Genomic DNA, 19,953 nt, shown 5'->3' on the forward strand with positions numbered 1-19,953 from the left:
GGCAGAATGGGGAAATGCCTATGTAAACAAGGCATTTCCCTGTTCTGCCTAGTGACATGGCAGAGACCCACTGCTTCCTGTCTTCGGGAGCAGTGATCTCTATCATGTCCTAGGTAGCCCATCCCACCTACAGTTAGAACACAGTGTCCGCCGCAATGTCAGTCCCGATAAAAATCCCTGCCATTAATAGTAAAAAAAAAAAAAATTGCCATAAATCTATCCCCTATTTTGTAGACTTTATAACTTTTGCGCAAACCAATCAATATACGCTTATTGAGATTTTTTTTTTTTTTTACCAAGAATATGTAGTAGGATATATATCAGCCTTAACTGAGGAAGAATTTTTATATATATATATATATATATATATATATATATATATATATATATATATATATATATATATATATATATATATATATATATATATATATATATATATATATATATATATATATATAAATATATAAATATAAATTTTTTTGGGGGGGTATTTATTTAAAAGAGAAAAATATTGCTTTTTTTCCTAAAATTGTCGCTCTTTATTGTTTAAAGCGCAAAAAATAACAAATCGCAGAGGTGATCAAATGCCACCAAAAAGAAAGCTCTATTTGTGTTGAGAAAAAAAGGGAGTTAATTTTGTTTGAGTACAGCGTTGCATGACTGTGCAATTGTCCATTAAAGTGACGCAGTGCCATATCACAAAAAAATGCTCTGGTCATTAAGGGGGCAAATTCTTCTGGGGCTGAAGTGGTTAAAGAGGAATTACAGTCTGCTCGCATAATTTGTAATAAAAACCTCTTTGCCATTCTGAAGTTTACTTCCAACCACTGTGCATGTTATTTCATATATACTGTGATTCTGTACTTGCCAAATATGCTACAGAAATCTCCTTCCACTGAGTCTGGCTGCAACCATTTTAACTGTGGGCAGCTGAAGCTGCTGCCTGTTCACTTCCTGGATTTGCAGAGGCACACCTCCAGCCCTGCAGCTCTCATTGGCCTTCTTATGACTCATCCCTCCTCCCTTACTGGCAGAAAAATGTTACTAAACAAAGTTTAAAACAACTAGGGCAGAAAATTTAAATGGATGGAAAGTTGAAAAAAATGACTGAAGGCTGACTTTTAAAGAGGTTCCTGCACTACTTTGATCCGACTTCAACCCCTTCAACAGGAAGGGAGAAGACATGCTGGGGCTACTTTAATAAAGGACTTTGTCAAAAACCTGTGTACTGGTTTTATTTATTTCTGACACTTTTTTGGGGTGAATGGGTAGGGGTACAATGTACCCCATACTCATTCACATAGAGTGGGGGCCGAGAGCTGGGGGCCCCCTTGTTAAAAGGGGTTTCCAGATTCCGATAAGCCCCCCCGCCCGCAGACCCCCCCACAACCACCGCTTAGGGTTGTCGGGAAGAGGCCCTTGTTCCCATCAACATGGGGGTAAGGTGCTTTGAGGTGGGGGGCCCCCTTTTGAGGGCATGTGGCCTGGTATGATCCAGGAGTGGGCGCTTGCTCATTTCCCCCCCCCCCCTTCTTGGCCTGCCGGGCTGCATGCTCGGATAAGGTCGTACGACTTCTCCAATTTTGCCCTACGACTTCATGTCCGACTGCAATGCGACTTTAATGAATGGGATCCGACTTTGACCCAGAAATAGCAGGTCCTTTAGGTCTGGTATGGATTTTGAGGGGGACCTCATGCCTTTTTTTTTTTTTTGGCATGGAGTTTTTCCTCAAAATCCATACCAAAGCAAAGGATCTATAATAAAATGTTTTTTTTTTTAATTTGGCGTGGGGTCCCCCCTTTAAGATTCATACCAGACCTAAAGGGCCTGGTATTTCTGGGTCAAAGTCAGATCCCCGTCACATTGCAGTCGGACATGAAGTCGTAGGGCAAAGTCGGAGCAGAAGTCGTACGACTTCCATGTCGGGCCAGAGTGAACCTGGCCTAAAACTGGAGAGTGCAAAATCTGGTGCAGCTGTGCATGGTAGCCAATCGGCTTCTAATTTCAGCTTTTTAAATTTAAGCTTTGACAGTAAAACCTGGAAGCAGGATGGTTTCTATGAAGAGCTGCAACAGATTTTACACACTCTCTCTAGTTTTAGTAAATCAACCCCAATATGTCAGTTTAGTTAGGGAACGTGTAATTATTTGTCATGCGGTAAGCAGTTGTGGTTTATTATCATAATAATTTAGTATGTTTTGTTCATGTACCTTTTTTTTATATTATAAAAAAATTGCTTTTGTCGCATTACAGGAGGCTGCAGGGTTGTCGTCACTTAAGTCAGATCTTGACCAGCTTGAAATCCCGCTATATGCTGTGGTGAAGGAAAAGATTGGAACTGAAGTAGAAGAATTCCAGCCCTACTTTACAGGGGAGATTTTCCTTGATGACAAGGTACATGTATGGTATAGTTTGTTCAATATCCAATTGTAAAATTGTTGGCGTGGATGTTTGAATACCCAAACAGTAACTGAATCTGATTGGATGCAGCCACCGTTTGAGCATTCAAGTAACCACAGGTTCCCCAGTAAACTATTTGTTAAAATATTTTACCCCAGTACTTGCAGTTTACAACTTTCCATGCTCTTGGCTCCTGCTCTTTGTGCTGCTTCCCTGAACTTACGATCTTCACAGAAAAGATTAAACAGTGGACAGTGCAGTCTGTCTCTTGGGGGACAGAGGAGTGTCTTGCCATCCCAGGCTAAATGCCCATGTGTTTCTATTGTTGCACATAGTGTAGAGAGACAAAACTGTAGTCCCTACATGAAAGGGTGGCTCCATAGGATGCTGCAAGAAAAAAAGAGCCCCTCAAAAACGGCAAACCTGGGGCAGTGGTTATGGCAGCAGCTTAAACTGGAGCACAAGCAAGGATTAAAAGATGAAACCGCTACATACTCAGTAAATGATTAAATCAGCTGCTAAAAGTGCGTAAAAAATGAGGGGTTAAGATCAAAAATGGAACTTTGCTAACCTTCAAAAGATTTTGCAATCAACAGAAACCTGCAATGCAAATAGAACACCGATTACATCAATTCCCATTCCATCTGGTCGGATTGGCAGCGCACAAAGGAGGAACATCCGTTTCCCCCTCTCCTCTGTGAAAACTGAGGCCTTAAGTGATGAAGATTTCATCACTTCCAGTATTGGTTCTGCATTTACCTGGCCTTGGATGGCAGAGGAGAGATCAGGGGTCTAATAAACTCCAGATTTCTCCATAAAGAGGATATGTCACTACCCAAGGGATGATAAATATCACTAGTTTTGTTAGCTGTTTTTTTTTTTGTTAACCCTCCTGGCGGTATTCCCAAGCGTGACTCGGGGTGGATTTTTTGGGCTGAAATCGGTAACCCCGATTCACGTTCGGGGTAGCTATGCAGAGCCTGCAGCGCGCGCTGGATTACCTTGTTCCTGGATCCAGCGATGCCACCGCGCTGTGTGAGCGAGCGGGACCTCGCTCGATTCACACAGTGTCATCCTGTGTCGTCGATCTCCGTTCCCTGCGACGTTATGACACACGGGAGCGGAGATCGGCGCCAAATTCAAAAAGGTAAACAAACACATTACATACAGTATACTGTAATCTTATAGATTACAGTACTGTATGTAAAAAATACACACCCCCCTTGTCCCTAGTGGTCTGCCCAGTGCCCTACATGTACTTTTATATAATAAAAACGGTTCTTTCTCCCTGCAAACTGTAGATTGTCCATAGCAACCAAAAGTGTCCCTTTATGTCAAAAATGGTTTTAGATCAGCTAGAAAACAGCGATAGAAAATTATAATCACTTGCAGAATTGTGCGATTGCGATTTGTGGGGAAATTCGTCATAAAAAAAAAAAATGACAGCAACAATTCTGCAACTGAGCAAATTTCAGTGATTTTGATTTGATTACATTATTGAATAATTTTTATTAGAATTATATTATTATTTGTTATAATTATTTATTATATTATAATTTATAATTTTGTTTTTAAAAAAATGTCATACCCGGGATGCCTACTAGACTCTTGTTTGGTCAGATTTAAGTGAGTTATTCCTAAGGATTATAGGCCTACAGTATAAAACGCCAAATTTCCTGGCAAATAATGGTACCGCTTTCAGCATCTTTTTTCTGAAAGAATCATACCGCCAGGGAGGTTAAGGTTATCTGAAAGATGGGTTTCAAATGTTTCGACAGGGGCGCAGTTTCAGTGCTTGCCATAGGCGCTATTTTCACTAGATACACCTCTGCGCTGGACATCTAATCTTGCAGATACAACTGGCCCTTTTGAGGGCAATCATAATGCTGATGCAGCCCACAATATAATTGAGTTTAACACCCCTGATCTACAATGATTAGAAAGGGATTCCAGGGTCATTATTCATTTTTGCTGCTTCTCGTTTAGTAGTGAGAAATAAGGACTATTATGAGAAATACAGAGTGTATGTAAACCCAAAATACATTTTTCAGTATGCCTCACTGTATAGAGCTTTTTTTAGGCAAGTTATTTTATGTGAATCTGTAATATTTTTGACCTGGAGATCCTGACAATAACAGCACTTCCTGTTGCAGGATGTCAACACTAAGCCGCCTATTCACAGTTGGCAACAGCATTTTCAGACTTTCATGTACGCCTTCACCTTCAGTTGGCTTTGGTCTGCCTATCTGACAGACCCGATAATAAATAAATCGAACAAAGGTCTAATGCCGCGTACAAACAATCTGAACAAACCTTGGATGTTTTTCCCGACGGAATTCCGCTCAAGCTTGGCTTGCATACACACGGTCACTCAAAAGATCTCTGAACTTTCATCCTTCAAGAACGCGGTGACGTACAACACTACGACGAGGCGCGAGAAAATAAAGTTCAATGCTTCCAAGCATGCGTCAAATTGTTTCCAAGCATGTGTCGGAACTTTGCGCGTCGGAATTGCTACAGACGATTGGATTTTCAGATGGGAATTTTTTCCGTCTGAAAATTTGAGAACCAGCTCTTAAATTTTTCGTTGGCAGAAATTTCGACAGCAAAAGTCCGATGGAGCATACACACGGTCGGAATTTCCATTCAAAAGCTCACATCGGACTTTTGCTGTTGGATTTTCCCATTGTGTGTACGGGTCATAAGAGCTTTTTCAGACTTAAACATTTTTTTATATATATGTGTGTGTGTGTGTGTGTGTGTGTGTGTGTGTGTATATGTGTACAGCCATCCAACCTAGAGGTGAGGCCTCGTACACACGACCAAACGTCTGCTGAAACTGGTCCGCGGAAACTGGTCCGCGGACCAGTTTCAGCAGACATGTTCGGTCGTGTGTAGGGCCGACTGGACCGGATTCCCGGCCTAGCGAACAGGTTTCCAGCGAACCAATGTTTCTTAGCATGCTAAGAAACATGTCCGCTGGAACCATGTCCGTCGGACATGTCCGATGGTCAGTACGACTCCTCGGACATGTCCGCTCGGCCGAAATCCCTCACATGCGTCGAAGTGATTCGACGCATGCGTGGAAGCATTGAACTTTCGGGGTCGCCGCGTCATCGTCGCCGTCACGTCGCTGCGTATTCTGTCCGCGGGGATTTTGGTTTGATGGTGTGTACAACCATCAGACCAAAATCTCAGAGCGGACATGTCCGATGAAAACGGTCCGCGGACCGTTTTCATCGGACATGTCCCCTCGTCTGTACGAGGCCTGAGAGTTATGCCTCGTACACACGATCAGAATTTCCAATGGAAAAAGTCAGACGGAATTTTTTCATCGGATTTTCCAACCGTGTGTATGCCCCATCGGACTTAATTTTTCTAAGCTCGTCATAGGGTTGTACGTCACCACGTTTTTGACGGTCGGAATTTGGTGTGGCCATGTGTATGCAAGACAGCTTGAGCGGAATTCCGTCTGAGTGTATTCCGACGGAAAAACCGAACGCGTGTACAGGGCATTATACTCTTCAATAAAAGATTGACTGACTGTGTCCCCAATGAACTACAGGAGAAACAAGTTCATGTTGGGGACAAGGTAGAAGTGGACTTTAATATTGGATTTTTTGTATATGTATTTTGCATTGTTTCTAGTGGACATTCATTAGGAAGCCAGAACTGACATAGAGGAGCAGAACACTTAGGCCTGAATCACACTAGTGCGTTGCGTTTTGGAGCTCCGTTGTCTTTGCGAATTTCTCTATAAGGTGTTGTGCAGATCAACTGCGTTTTAGCTGCAGATCAGGTGCGAATTTGGAGACCTGGGAGAGGGGAGGGGGAGGGGGGAAGTGTATTGAACTGAATGAGACAAATACTGAAGAGAAAAGAACACATCTGCGAATTCAGCTGCGTACCCATAGAAGATAATGGGACTGAATTCGCACCTGAGCCGCACCGCAAGACCTAAAAACCGCACACGGTTTGGAGGCAATGCGCAGTGCGGATGCATCGCACATATGTGAACCAGCCTCATTGAAAACAATGTATTTTGAAATGTCCTGCGAATTAGATGCGGTTTAAGCCGCACTCAATTCGCATAGGTGTAAACCTGGCCTAAAAGTTGGAGTAGAGCTGTATAAGCCAAAGCCGCAGTGTTCAACACTAATTAGTGTGCAACTGTTCTGTTTAATGGATTACCACAAAGCGTAATGTTACTTTAGCATTAGCAGGATGTGTATAGAGTATTAAAGTCAAAAATAACTCCTAAGCATCGAACTGTCCAACTGAAAATAAGTGGACATAAAAGAAGCTAATAAGAGTGCTGGAGTTATGAGAAATGAATACGAACTTTTAACTAATTCTATGTAGAGAAGAGATGCGAAAGAGGGGATATGATCGCATTATACAAATCCTTAAATGGTGACGCTTGCATTGGGAGAAAACCTTTTAGTCTTAGGCCTTTAAAGAAGACACACAGCCACACAATGAAGGTGGATGAGAGGCAGTTCATTATTTTACTGTGTAAGGGATTCTTTACTGTTAGAGCAGTAAGAATGTGGAACTCTCTCCCACAATTGGTGGTGTCAGCGGGAAGTGTCAATACATTAAAAAACACTTTTAGCCCTGGTTCATACTGGTGCGTTTTGACATGTCAAATCGCATGTCAAACGGCGGCAATTGCCAGCAATGGCATCATCCTAATCAGTGCAATGCCGCATCTGCGGCGCTGCACAGATTTCAAAAGTAGTTTCTGTACTACTGTGATTTCGGCACGCGATTTACATTGACATCTGTGCAGAAACCTGCACATATGTTTCTGTAATCGCTGCCGAAATCAGGACTGACAGGCGGGAATGAAATTGTGCGAGTTCAGCTGAACTCGCATGGCTTCACTCCCGCAGCCCAGTACACAATATACATGGATATGGACAATGGTGACATAAACGCACACACAGGTTAAACTGGATGGACTGGTGTCTTTATTCAACCTTACCAACCATGTAACTTTATTCATGGAATCTAAAACATTAATTATACAATCAAGTATATAATTTTATAAATAATCAATACAATAAAAAAAGTAAATGATGATAAATAAATATGTGTGTGTGTGTGTGTGTGTGTGTGTATATATGTGTGTGTGTGTATGTGTGTGTGTGTGTATATATATATATATATATATATATATATATATATATATATATATAACAATTTTAATACTATAAAATCAATCAAAAGCAAATAGTTCAATGTCCAAATTCAGTCTAGCTAGTGCAATTTTATTCAATTCATAATTCCTCTTTGATTCACACCTAGAAGTTTTTAACAAAATTTCCCCTTCACCAGCCCAATTTAACTATTTCAATCTCTCATTTTCATAAAAATTGGCTGGGTAGAGGGTGTTTATCACTTCCTTCCCTCAAATTCTTTCATTCAAATTTTGTTCCACAGTATATGTGTAACTTCTGACATGGACACTTATTTTTAATATATATATATATATATATATATATATATATATATATATATATATATATATATATATATATATATATATATATATATATATATATATATAAAAATAAATAAATATCTCACTATCGATATATACACATATATGAATATTCATGTATTATGTACATTGACCCCGGGTGGTATTCTAGGGGACTTAGTATAGGTGAGTGGTATCACACTATCAAGGGGGAGGGGGAGGGGTTTGGTCACTTTTTTTTCCCTTTTTGGGTCTGGTGGCTGTTCTGATCTTGCTTTATAAGGGGGAGAGAGAGGGAGGGAGGGTCGCGTGTTTGCGTGTTTGTAGGATGTGTATGAGGGAGAGTAGAGAGGTCATTATACAAGCCCCCAAGGGGTGCCCAGTAGGGCGGGGTAGGAAGGGGGTGGGTGGGAGGGGAGGGTGGGTATGGGAGGTGTTAAAGGGAGGGGTTAGGGAGCGTATATTACTCAAATTAAGAGCAGTGATGGCGGAAACGGGGGAGGCGAGTGAGGGGAGGCTAGGGGGTTTTTGGACCCAGTTAGTAAAAGGAGTGCTGGCCAAATACCTGTACTGCTGGACTAGAGTGGTGTATCCTACTATTATGTTAGTCTGTCTAGATGCAGGATAGATTATTGGCCATCACTTCCTGGAACGTTCGAGGTATGGGAGACCCAATTAAGCGAACATCAGTCATGTCACTCCTGGAAGAGGGTATGCCGGGATTCTTATGCCTACAAGAGACACACTTGACTAAGGACACTGTCCCACTACTGAACAGTCGTAAATTTCAGGCTCAGTTCCACTCAGTGCATTCCTCGTATTCAAGGGGGGTGAGCATTTTGGTGGGGAGGGGGGTGACGTTTTCCTGCACTGAGTCCCAGTTAGATGATCAAGGCCGATACATATTTCTCTTTTGCCTAATTGAGAATAGCCCATACGTTTTGGCCAATATGTATATTCCCCCACCATTTAAACTAGATGTTCTAAACAAACTCCTCGAATTCACACTCGATAAACCAGGGGTTCCAGTGATAGCCATAGGGGACTATAACGAGGTGTTAGATGGAAGCCTGGATAGATTTCCTCCGGGAAAAAGATCTGGTGAGGGGCGACTAGCTCGATTCCTGGAGGAAATAGGAATGAGAGATATATGGAGAACTCACTTTCCACAAGATCGCCAGTACTCATGCTATTCTAGCTCCCATCATACGCTTTCCAGAATAGACCTGGCAGTGGGTAGTGATGATGCAATGTCCTTGGTGAAGAAAATTTACTATGGCCCCAGAGGGGTTTCGGACCATTCCCCTCTGGTGCTAATAATAAAGATTGGAGTTAAAGTCTCCCGTAGCGAGTGGAGATTTAATCCAGGTTGGCTGGAGTTGATTGGTGACCCAGAGATCCTGATGTCTAGACTAAAAGAATTTGTATATATTAACACAGGATCTGCTCCAACGGGAATAGTGTGGGACTCTCTGAAAGCTTTTTTGCGCGGCTTATTAATTCAGCAGGTAGCCAGGGTGAAAAGGGAAGGGAGAGAGCAGGAGGGCAAGTTGGCCCGTGAAACCACTCAAGCTGAAGTAAGGTTTATTGAGCAACCCACCCCAGCCACGCGGGAAACATGGTTGACAAAACAGCTAGAATATAAAACAGCTACTTTGAAATGCGCGGAGAACAAGCGGACTCTACAAAGACAGTGCCAGTTTGGAGAAGGAGAGAAGGTAGGGCGGATGCTATCCCTTCTAAGTAGGACTAACTCCCCTCCGTCAAATATTCCAGCAATAAAGACAATAGGGGGAGAAATATCCATGGACGGCCAGGTGATCTCACAAACATTTTGTGAATATTACAAAGAATTGTACAAATCTAAAGGGGGGGCTGAGAGTGGAGCTATGGAATCATTTTTTCAGAAAATAATAGTCCCTACCCTGCTAGACGAGGACAGACAGGCCTTGGATGCACCAATCACGTTAAACGAAATTCAGCAAGCCGTAACTTCAATGTCAAACCAGAAATCCCCTGGCCCGGATGGACTACCTATCGAGGTGTATAAGAAATTTGGCGAGATTTTGCTACCAGAGTTGTTGAAGGCTCTGGAGGGGGCTGAGAGTGGAGGCACTCTTCCCCATTCAATGCTGGAAGCAACCATCATAGTGATTCATAAAGAGGGGAAAGAAAAATTGTTCCCCTCATCTTATCGCCCAATTTCTTTGTTACCTACCGATGTTAAGATCTTAGCCAAAATTTTAGCAACTCGCTTAAATAGATGCATTAGTAAACTTATTCACCCAGATCAGTCAGGGTTTATACCAGACAGGGCAACAACTATTAATATAAGAAGAACTTTTTTAAATATAGAAATACCAACTGATAATGAGAGGCCCAGAGCAGTGTTATCTCTTGATGCCGCTAAGGCATTTGATAGCCTTGAATGGAGATATTTATGGGAAGTATTAGAGAAATTCGGCTTCGGGCCTTGCTTTGTCAGATGGGTTAAATTACTATATAGCGAGCCAAAAGCTAAAATTAAAATTAATAATGAGACATCGGAATTTTTTCAATTGGAGCGAGGGACGAGACAGGGGTGTCCTCTGTCCCCCCTTCTGTTCACCCTCGCCATGGAACCACTTGCAATAATGGCCAGGGCGAGGTCGGACATAATGGGGTTCAGAAGACACCAAGGGGAAGACAAGATTGCATTATTTGCAGATGACATCTTGTTCTTTCTGGGGGATGTTGAAACCACTCTAGACAAAGTGATACAACTGGTAAATGACTTTGGTCATTTCTCAGGTTTGACAATTAACTGGGAAAAATCTGCCCTTTTACCACTGGATCCAGTTGATCTCCAGCTCCTGCCAAGTGCTTCTCAATTAAGCGTGGTCACAAAATTTAAATACCTAGGCATTTGGATAGCGAAAGATATTACCCAATACGCCAGTTTAAATCTTGATCCACTGTTACTAAAGTGGAAAAATAAATGCGATATCTGGAAAAGACTTCCCCTGTCTGTAGCAGGACGATGCAACTTAATCAAAATGATATGGCAACCGCAATTAATATACCTGCTCCATAACGCACCTTTATGGCTGGGATATAAATGGTTCAAGAAAATAGAAACACTATTTAGAGAACTCATATGGAGGGGAGGCCAAGCCAGGATAAGTTTGCAAACACTCCAGCTGCCAGTAAAAGAAGGGGGTATGGCGGTTCCACACCCAAAGTTATATTTTATTGCGTCACAACTGCAACATTTGGTAGGGTGTGGAACCTTTGAGGGAGACGGCTTTATTAGCCGCTTGATGTTAACGGGTAATCCCCATAAATTGTTGGTGGAAGCCCTAGAGGCAGATTATTTTCCCCATAAATTTCCAACTATAAAATTGGCTATTAAAGTATGGCACACAATAAAGACCTTATTGGGATATAGTGGTCAAACAGAATTCTCCCCCCTATGGAATAACAATAATCTACAGGAAATAACAAGCATAGAAGAATCGAGAGAATGGAAGAGTCAAGGTATAACTCGCTTAAAGCATCTGTTTGAGGGTAACACCCTAAAATCATTCTCAGATTTAACAAGAGAATTTAATATTCCCAACAAAACATTCTATAAATACTTGCAGGTCCGCCATGCTATTCAAGTACAATTTAGTTCTAAAACAATGGTATGGACCCAGATTCCCGTCCTTCTCAAAGTAATCAGGGCAAGTACGGCCAAGGGCTTAATAACAGTAACATATAACAGCTTGAGTGCTAGTGCGATAAGCAGAGCGGGCCCGGCCAAGAGTAAAGAAGCGTGGGAAAGAGACCTGGGAACAATACCATCTGAACAGTGGGAGAGAATTCTGCATCAATGCGCCTGTGTTTCAATCGCCCCAGCGCAAAGATTGTCCCATTTGTTTTTACTGCATAGGGTATATCATACCCCGCATAAAATGTTTAAACTGGGGTGGAGACAGAATAACGAATGCCCGAGATGCAAAGATAAAGGGGACCTAATTCACATGGTCTGGAAGTGCCCCAAACTCTATGATTATTGGGTAGAAATAATAGAGAGGATAAACAAGGTATTTGGAACATCCCTCAATCCAGTGGCCAGGACTTGTCTACTGGGGTGTATAGAAGATATAAGGGCACCTCAGGGCAGTTTGGAAGCTATATTGAGGTGCCTTTTCCAGGCACGAAAAACGATAGCCCAAAAATGGCAGGCGCAGACGCCCCCGTCGGTAGATAACTGGTTAGCGACTATGAATCTAACAATTTCAAATGAGAGAGTATATTTTACTAGACAGGGGAACTATGGGAAATTCACTAGCATATGGGGGCCGTGGCAGAGGGCGGTGTGGAACATATGAGGATGGCACTTGAGGAAGGGACTCCAGGGTAACGCGCCCCCCCCCTTTCCCACCCCCCCCTCCTCCCTCTCCCGTTGGAAGTGGCTGTCACCTATTGTGGTGGGAGTATGGCTGATGGGTGCTCTAATGGGGATTGGCGATATAGGGCATGTGATCACAAGTATCGTCACAAGAGAAAAGGGTAGAGGACGGACTCCCCCTCTCTTCTGTGCTCGTCTGTCCGCTTAGTGGATTAACAAATGGGGTAATACGCTCCCTTAGGTAGTTGGGGGGAGGGTGGGGGGAGGGGGGGTGATTGGATACAGAGTTACAAGACTTAGAAGATATCAGGTACATCTGATTATACAGGCTAAGAATATGTTTAGCACTGATTATAGTATGTTGTCTTCTTTTTCTTTTTTCTGTTTGTATAATGCTAGATGGTTACCTGTTAAGATAATTGTCTGATGTATAAGTAATCTTAAAATCAAATAAAAAGAAATATATATATATAATAAATATAGATCTATATATATCAAATAATTGGAGTTGCAATCTCAATTTCAGTTAAATTTCTTTTACTTCAATTCTTCAAGCATATAAAGGTTTGCAAACACGTCCTTCTTTAAGCTGCATCTCTAAGGCCGGGTTCACACTGGTACAACATACTCTCCGACTTTGGGAGCGCATGTTTCATGATGTGTATAAATCAATGATTCCCTATGAGGGCCGTCTTAACTGAATATCCCATTGAATATCATTGAAGTCAGATGCGTGTCCTAACCATCCGATATGTGACATCTGACATGCAGGGCAGGACTTAGGGTGGTGGGGGCCCCTGGGCTTGAGTGTTGAAGGGGCCCCCTGGAGCCGAGAATTGGGGGGATCGAAGTTGTTGAGCGGGGGGGGCGAATTGAAGTTGTTGAGCAGGGGGGAGCGCATTAAAGTTGTTGAGCGGGGGGGGATTTTGCAGTTGTTGAGGGGGGGAGTGCCTCTCACCTGTGCCAACAGCCGGGGCCACAGACTGTCATTAGCCCGGCTCTCGGCTATCTTCCCTTCAGCAGCCACAGTCCTCCACACACCACTCCGGTTCCTCCTGCTTCCGTGCTGCCTCCTCTTGCAGTGCGGGAAAATTAACCCTTTTGCGGGACTGCGGGAAGAAGCTGTCTGTGCGGGAAAGTCCCACAGAATCCGTGCGTGTTGGGAGGTATGCGCAGGGCCGCCATCAGGAATTTTGGGGCCCCTTGCACAGCTTAAGGCATGGGCCCCCTGAAGCAGAGAACCTAGGGGGGGGTGGGGGTGCTGCCGCCTGAAATTGTGAAGCGTGGGGGCTGCCGCAAATTGAGAAGCGGGGGGCCTTTACAAAAAAAAGAAGAAATAAAGAAGAAAACAAATATATATAAATATATGTAGCCATCCGGGGCCCTGGGGACCTCTGGGCCTTTTAATAAAAAGAAAAAATAAACCTCTGGGCCCTTTAATAATAAAAAAAAAAAACATTTATAAAAAATACATAAAAAAAGGGAGGTTGCCAAACCCGGGGGCCCTGGGAACCTCTGGGCCTTTTAATAAAAAATAAAAAAATAAACAAAAATAAAAAAATAAACATTTATAAAAAAAATAAAAAAGGGGGGGTTGCCACATGGGGCCCTGGGGACCTCTGAGCCCTTTAATAAAAAAAAAATATATATATATATATATATATATATAAAAAAAATGTAATTTTTTTTATAAAAAAATAAAAAAGGTGGGTTGCCATCCGGGGGCCCTGGAGACCCCTGGGCCCTTTAATAATAATATATATATATATATATATATATATATATATATATATATATATATATATATATATATATATATATATATATATATATATATATATATATATATATATATATATATATACATACATACATACATACATACATACATACATACATACATACATATATATATATATATATATATATATATATATATATATATATATATATATATATATATATATATATATATATATATATATATATATATATATATATATATATATATATATATATATATATATATAAAAATAAAAAATATATAAAAAAAACATTTTTTTACAAAAAATAAATAAAAAAAAGGGGGGTTGCCATCCGGGGCCCTGGAGACCCCTGGGCCCTTTAATAATAATAATAAAAAATATATATATATATATATATAATATTATATATATAAAAATAAAAAATATATAAAAAAAAACATTTTTTTACAAAAAATAAATAAAAAAAAGGGGGGTTGCCGTCCGGGGCCCTGGGGGCCTCCGGGCCCCTGGGGACCTCCGGACCCCTAAAGGGGGCCCCCTATTGGGTGGGGCCCCTGGGCTTGAGCCCAGTCAAGGCCAATGGTAAGTCCGGCCCTGCTGACATGGTGATCACAGCAGCAGTAAAAGGAATTTGTCACACTGAGCATCACGTCTGGCACTTACCCAATCGTGGCAGGCAGCAAGCATGTAGTGGCTGGGCTCAGAGTCCTGTCCTCCATGGCGGCGGGTAGCAGGCAGCATGTAGCGGCTTGGCTCCAAGACCTGTCCTCCATGGTGGCTTCCAGCTCCTCCCCTCCTCCTAGGTATCCAATAGGATCACCTGTTCTTTCGGCCAATCGGGTGACCGGTGTCCACAGCCTGCATCCTGATTGGCTGCAGTGAGGTTTGTAGCACCTGCTGCCAGAGGAAGGTTAGGCAGTCCAGTTCAGCGAGCTCACCTGCATCCAGCATGCAGGATCAAGCTTCCAAATTGCTCCCCACGCAGCCACAGTCTGATCAGCCGGCGCACACTCAAGCTCCAGGCCCTCAGGACAGACCGCGCCTGCGGCCTAAAAACTTCTGGCAATCCCCCCTCCTTTCCAGGCTCTTTTTTCCCCTGCTGCTTCATTAGCGGCCTTCCGCCGACTACCAAGACCTCCGGGGGACGTCCACTCGGCACAAAATCTTTCAGGTAGGCCTGCACCCCCCCCCCCCCCCCCCACGGCAGCCACGGCTCTCCTAGGAATGTCCGCGGCTGCGGGCTAGCTCGAGGCCGACACAGCCATCTTTCACGCCTGCATCCAAGTCAGCTTGCCACCCCTCTCCCACGGGCCATTCCGCACCACCCCTAGCCCTAAGCCTCACCGCCAGCTCTCTTTCATCCCCGGATCCCACCACGAGTCTCACGGCCGGCCATCCACTGTAGGAAAGGACGCGGCTCGGGCCTAACGACCATTCAGCGGCCATCTTGGTCCTCCCAAAATTCGGTACCTAGCTCCCACCACTCTTAAAGGACCAGGGAGACCCACACCTTACTCCTCTGCCCTCAGACAGGCCACTAAGGAATAGCCATAGTGCTATACCCAGCACTGGTTATCCCTTCATCACCCCCCTCTTTCCCACTTCCCCCCGCCCATCGCACCCATAACCACCTTCATTCAGGAACACCGCAAGGACCACATCAGATCATCGGCACCACCGATCAATCGACTAGCAGGTAAGCTCCAGGGCTCCAACCGATTGCCTTAAAGGGATCAGGAAGGAATTTTTTCCCCTGCTTCAGCACATTGGCAACGCCAGGCAGGGTTTTTTTCGTCTTCCTCTGGATCAACTAGGTGGGTTTGATTAGGCCCCCCCTCCACTTTTCTTTCCCGCAGGTAACACCACCATCGCCTCCAGCGTCATTACCGCCATCCACTCGCACCCGCGTTCTTTTTTTTTTTTTTTTTTTTCGCACCACCGTCAACATGAAATATTCAGCAAAAAACATCCGTGACCTAAAAAACACCACGCCAACACTACCAGACGCCATCCTAAAAATACTACAAAAAGAACAGCTTCTAAGAACGGATCAACTGACGACCCTCAAAAACAAGACGACATCGCAGACACAACATCTATCGTGCGCCTTGATCAACACAAGATCCGCAGTCAAGCACAGACAAGAAACCCACGACTTTATCATCCAACACAACATAGATTGCCTGTTCATTACAGAAAGTTGGCTAACATTGGACTGTAATGCCATTCTAGGAGAACTTGTGCCAGAGAATTATGGTATTCTAATGGAGAACAGAATTGGGCAAAGAGGAGGAGGCCTAGCGGTGATTTACAAATCCCACCTCTCTCACCAAACCAGACGCACAGAGTTCGCTACCATTCATGGAAACACTCACCCTACAACACCCCAGGATATGATCCATATACTATTATGCTATAGACCACCAGGCCCAAAGACGCATCTCCCCTCATCGCTGACAGAATTTATCACTACTTACACTCTAAAAGCCAAACGCCTCCTGCTTCTTAGGGATTTCAACCTCTGGGCCAACTCCTCACAGGATCCCATAGCCAACGCCTGCATTGACCAATTGGAAGGACTAGGTCTGCAGCAACTGATAAGCGCACCCACGCATGCCTCAGGCCACATCCTGGACCTGATTTTCAAACAGGATATGGATATCAACATTTCAGAAAACAGACCCTTATCCTGGACAGATCATCATGCAATTAATTTCAAAACACCATCCTAAAAAAAATTGCAATTCAGCCAAGGACATACTGGACAAGATCTATGAAGAAACTTCACTCGGAACACTTCAAAAATACCCTATTAAATAACATGACAGAAATAAAGCAAACTCAATCACCAGCAGAAATTCTTAATTCCAGTAACAAAGCTTTGCTGCAAACAGCAGATATAATGGCCCCAAAACGCAGAGCGCTTATCCGTAAAAACAACTCCAGCTGGTTCAATGACACTCTCACGTCATTGAAACAAGAACGCAGGAGAGCGGAAGGCGCCTGGAGAAGAAACTCCACTAAAGAAAACCACGAAAAATATAAATTAATCACTAAGGGCTCGTACACATGACTGTTTTCCTCGGCAGAATCCATCAAGAAACTTGGTGGGAGAGATTTTTTGACAAGGAAACCGGTCGTGTACATTTTTCATCGAGGAAACTGTCGAACTTGTCGAGCCAAAAAGAGAGCATGTTCTCTTTTTCCTTGACGGGAATGGAGAAAATTGGCTCGTCGCGTTCCTCGACAAGCCTAACAAGAACTCGACGAGGAAAACGATGTGTTTCGCCCGCCGAGGAAATTTTCAAAGCAAAAAAGGAGCATTTTTCAAATGCTCTCGTAAAAGCCCGAAATCGCCCCCGAGAGCTCTTCAACATAGTCTCTCAAACCATGAACCACAAGAGTTCTGCAACGAATTATCAGATTTTTTTCATCAATTAAATTGAAAAAATTTGTGAAACAATTCAGCAAAATCAAATCACCAACTTCACCCCCACTAATCAAAAAGAAAATACAAATGTTTTTTCGATCCAAAAAATGTATATTAGCGCCAATCTCCATCGATACCACTAAAAAAATCATCGGAAGTCTCCGAGATAGTACATCTCCCAATGACATCATTCCCACAAAAGTGGTGAAAGAATGATATTTTGGCACCCGCAATCACTCACCTCATAAACCAATCATTTAAAGAAGGCATAGTCCCGACCCCCTTAAAGCAAGGTATAATTAAACCCCTTCTAAAAAAAAAAAAACAATTTAGACCCCAAAGATCCAAACAAGCGACAATCAATAACCTCTCAACATCTTTTCCAAGGTTATGGAAAAGGTAGTAGTAGTACAACAACTACAACACCATTTAGACACTTATAAACTCCTGGACCCACTACAATCTGGTTTTCGTCCAGGTCATGGGACCGAAACAGCGCTTCTCAAAATATTGGACGACGCCCTTGAAGCAGCAGACGACGGAGAATCTTGTCTCCTGATACTGCTGGACCTCAGTGCTGCCTTTGCTACAGTAGATCACAAACTGCTGCTAACCCGGCTCACAGAGATAGCTGGAGTGGCAGACTCTGATCTACCATGGTTTTCATCATTCCTGGAAAATCTATCCCAGATAGTGAAACTAGGACCTTTCACATCTGAATCACGCAGCGTGTCTTGCAGAGTCCCTCAGGGATCTCCCCTATCGCCCGTGCTTTTCAATATTTACCTCCGCCCACTACTAAAAATTATTGGTAATCACGACCATCTCTATCACTCCTACGCGGATGATACGCAACTTTATTTTCGTATCAGCGACAAAAAGAACCAATACCCTGCATTAGAACAATGCCTCACTCAGTCACCTGGATGACGGAGAGTCACCTCAAACTCAATGGAGAAAAAACAGAAATCCTTCAACTCCATGCAAACCGGAGGAAACTGGCCAGGACTATCTGGACACCACCACCCATTCTGGGACAAACCATCACCCCTAGCACCAAGGTCAAAAGTCTAGGAGTCATCTTTGACACTGACATGACAATGGATGCACAAATAGGATCAGTAATACGCAGATCGCACCATCTTCTACGGCTCCTACGAAGAGTTGTTCCCTTCATCCCTAAAGAAGACACAGCGGTAGTGGTAGGGTCAATCATTAACTCCAGATTAGATTCTGCAAATGCCCTCTACCTTGGACTCCCAAAGTACCAGCTTGCCCGGCTCCAAATCATCCAAAACATGGCAGCTCGACTGGTAACAGGGAAAAAACCCAGGGAACCAATCACCCCGTCCCTGAGATCCCTCCATTGGCTGTCCATAAAGGACCGAGTCACTTTCAAGGCCTTATGCCTAACGCACAAATGTGTACACGGAAGCGTGCCCCTATATTTAAGTGAGAAAATAAAACAACAAAACCCAAATCGAGTTCTTAGATCATCTAACAAAAAATTATTACAAATTTCCAAAGCCCGCTATAAGACCAAAAGAGAACGTTGTTTTTCAGTTCAAGGACCTCGACTATGGAACGCTTTACCAACTAATATCCGAATGGAAATTGATCACCTGGCCTTCAGAAAAAGACTAAAGACCCATCTATTCTGAGGGTTAAACAGAAGGAAGCTGGATGCCAAGCGCCTTGAGGCGATTTTAGTTCGCATTTGTAGCGCTATATAAGTAATTCACTCACTCCCAACTACATTCATTGGGCCCCTGTGTTTAACTGTTGGAGCAATTTCTAGCCCCTCCAACTTTTTCTCCTGCCTGTACTGTAAGGAAATTTTTTCAAATCTGAATACACTGTACAGAGGACTAGTACGTTGTCCACAATCATCACGTTCTGCATTCAAGTATATGTGTCAAAGTCCCTGTGTTGTGAATTGCAGTGCTTCTCTGCTATCTCCAGTTGATTATATTGTATATGATAAATGTCGTATGAGCTCTCTCTCTGTATAACTGTCATGCTAACAGTACACAGCTGTCACAGCAGAGACATATAACCTTTTAAATCAAAATCATTATACACAATCTTTTCCCCACAATAACAGGATCTGTTTCTAGGAAATTGTAGCTAGAACATGGACTGATTAGAATGATAATGAAAGTTGTGGCAAAGGGTTCTTCCTGGCATTAATTACTTTGTAACAAACTGCTTTGTAAAATATGTTTTGGGTGGTTAGTTTGTATTTTTTAAGTTCTGAACAGTTTGATGACATTCACACAATAAACTAGCAATGTATTGTGTACCACAGAATGATCATAGATCACCTTGGTAAACCTAAAATTAGTCATACAATTTTTGAAACCGTTCTGACCCTTTCGAGTATCATTCTTGACACTTAGGCCAAGAAACAGTTAGTCTTTTGTGAATGTTGGAAGTGTTCATTATCATCTGGAGATGTTTTCCAACCGAGGAAAATCTTTGTGGTTGCGCAAA

The 19,953-nt window shown here is 42.9% G+C and overlaps 1 protein-coding gene across 2 annotated transcripts in view; it reads left to right on the forward strand.

The window, feature by feature from the left end:
- The window catches only part of PRXL2A (peroxiredoxin like 2A), a 93,260-nt gene that overhangs the window by 64,863 nt on the left and 8,444 nt on the right, over positions 1-19,953 (forward strand). For both annotated transcript variants that reach the window (XM_040320713.1, XM_040320714.1), the window contains exon 4: positions 2,258-2,398. In XM_040320713.1, the coding sequence (XP_040176647.1) occupies positions 2,258-2,398 (141 nt within the window). The remainder of the gene's footprint in view (positions 1-2,257; positions 2,399-19,953) is intronic.

Source organism: Rana temporaria, chromosome 8, assembly GCF_905171775.1.
Source record: "Rana temporaria chromosome 8, aRanTem1.1, whole genome shotgun sequence".
Lineage (NCBI taxonomy): Eukaryota > Metazoa > Chordata > Amphibia > Anura > Ranidae > Rana > Rana temporaria.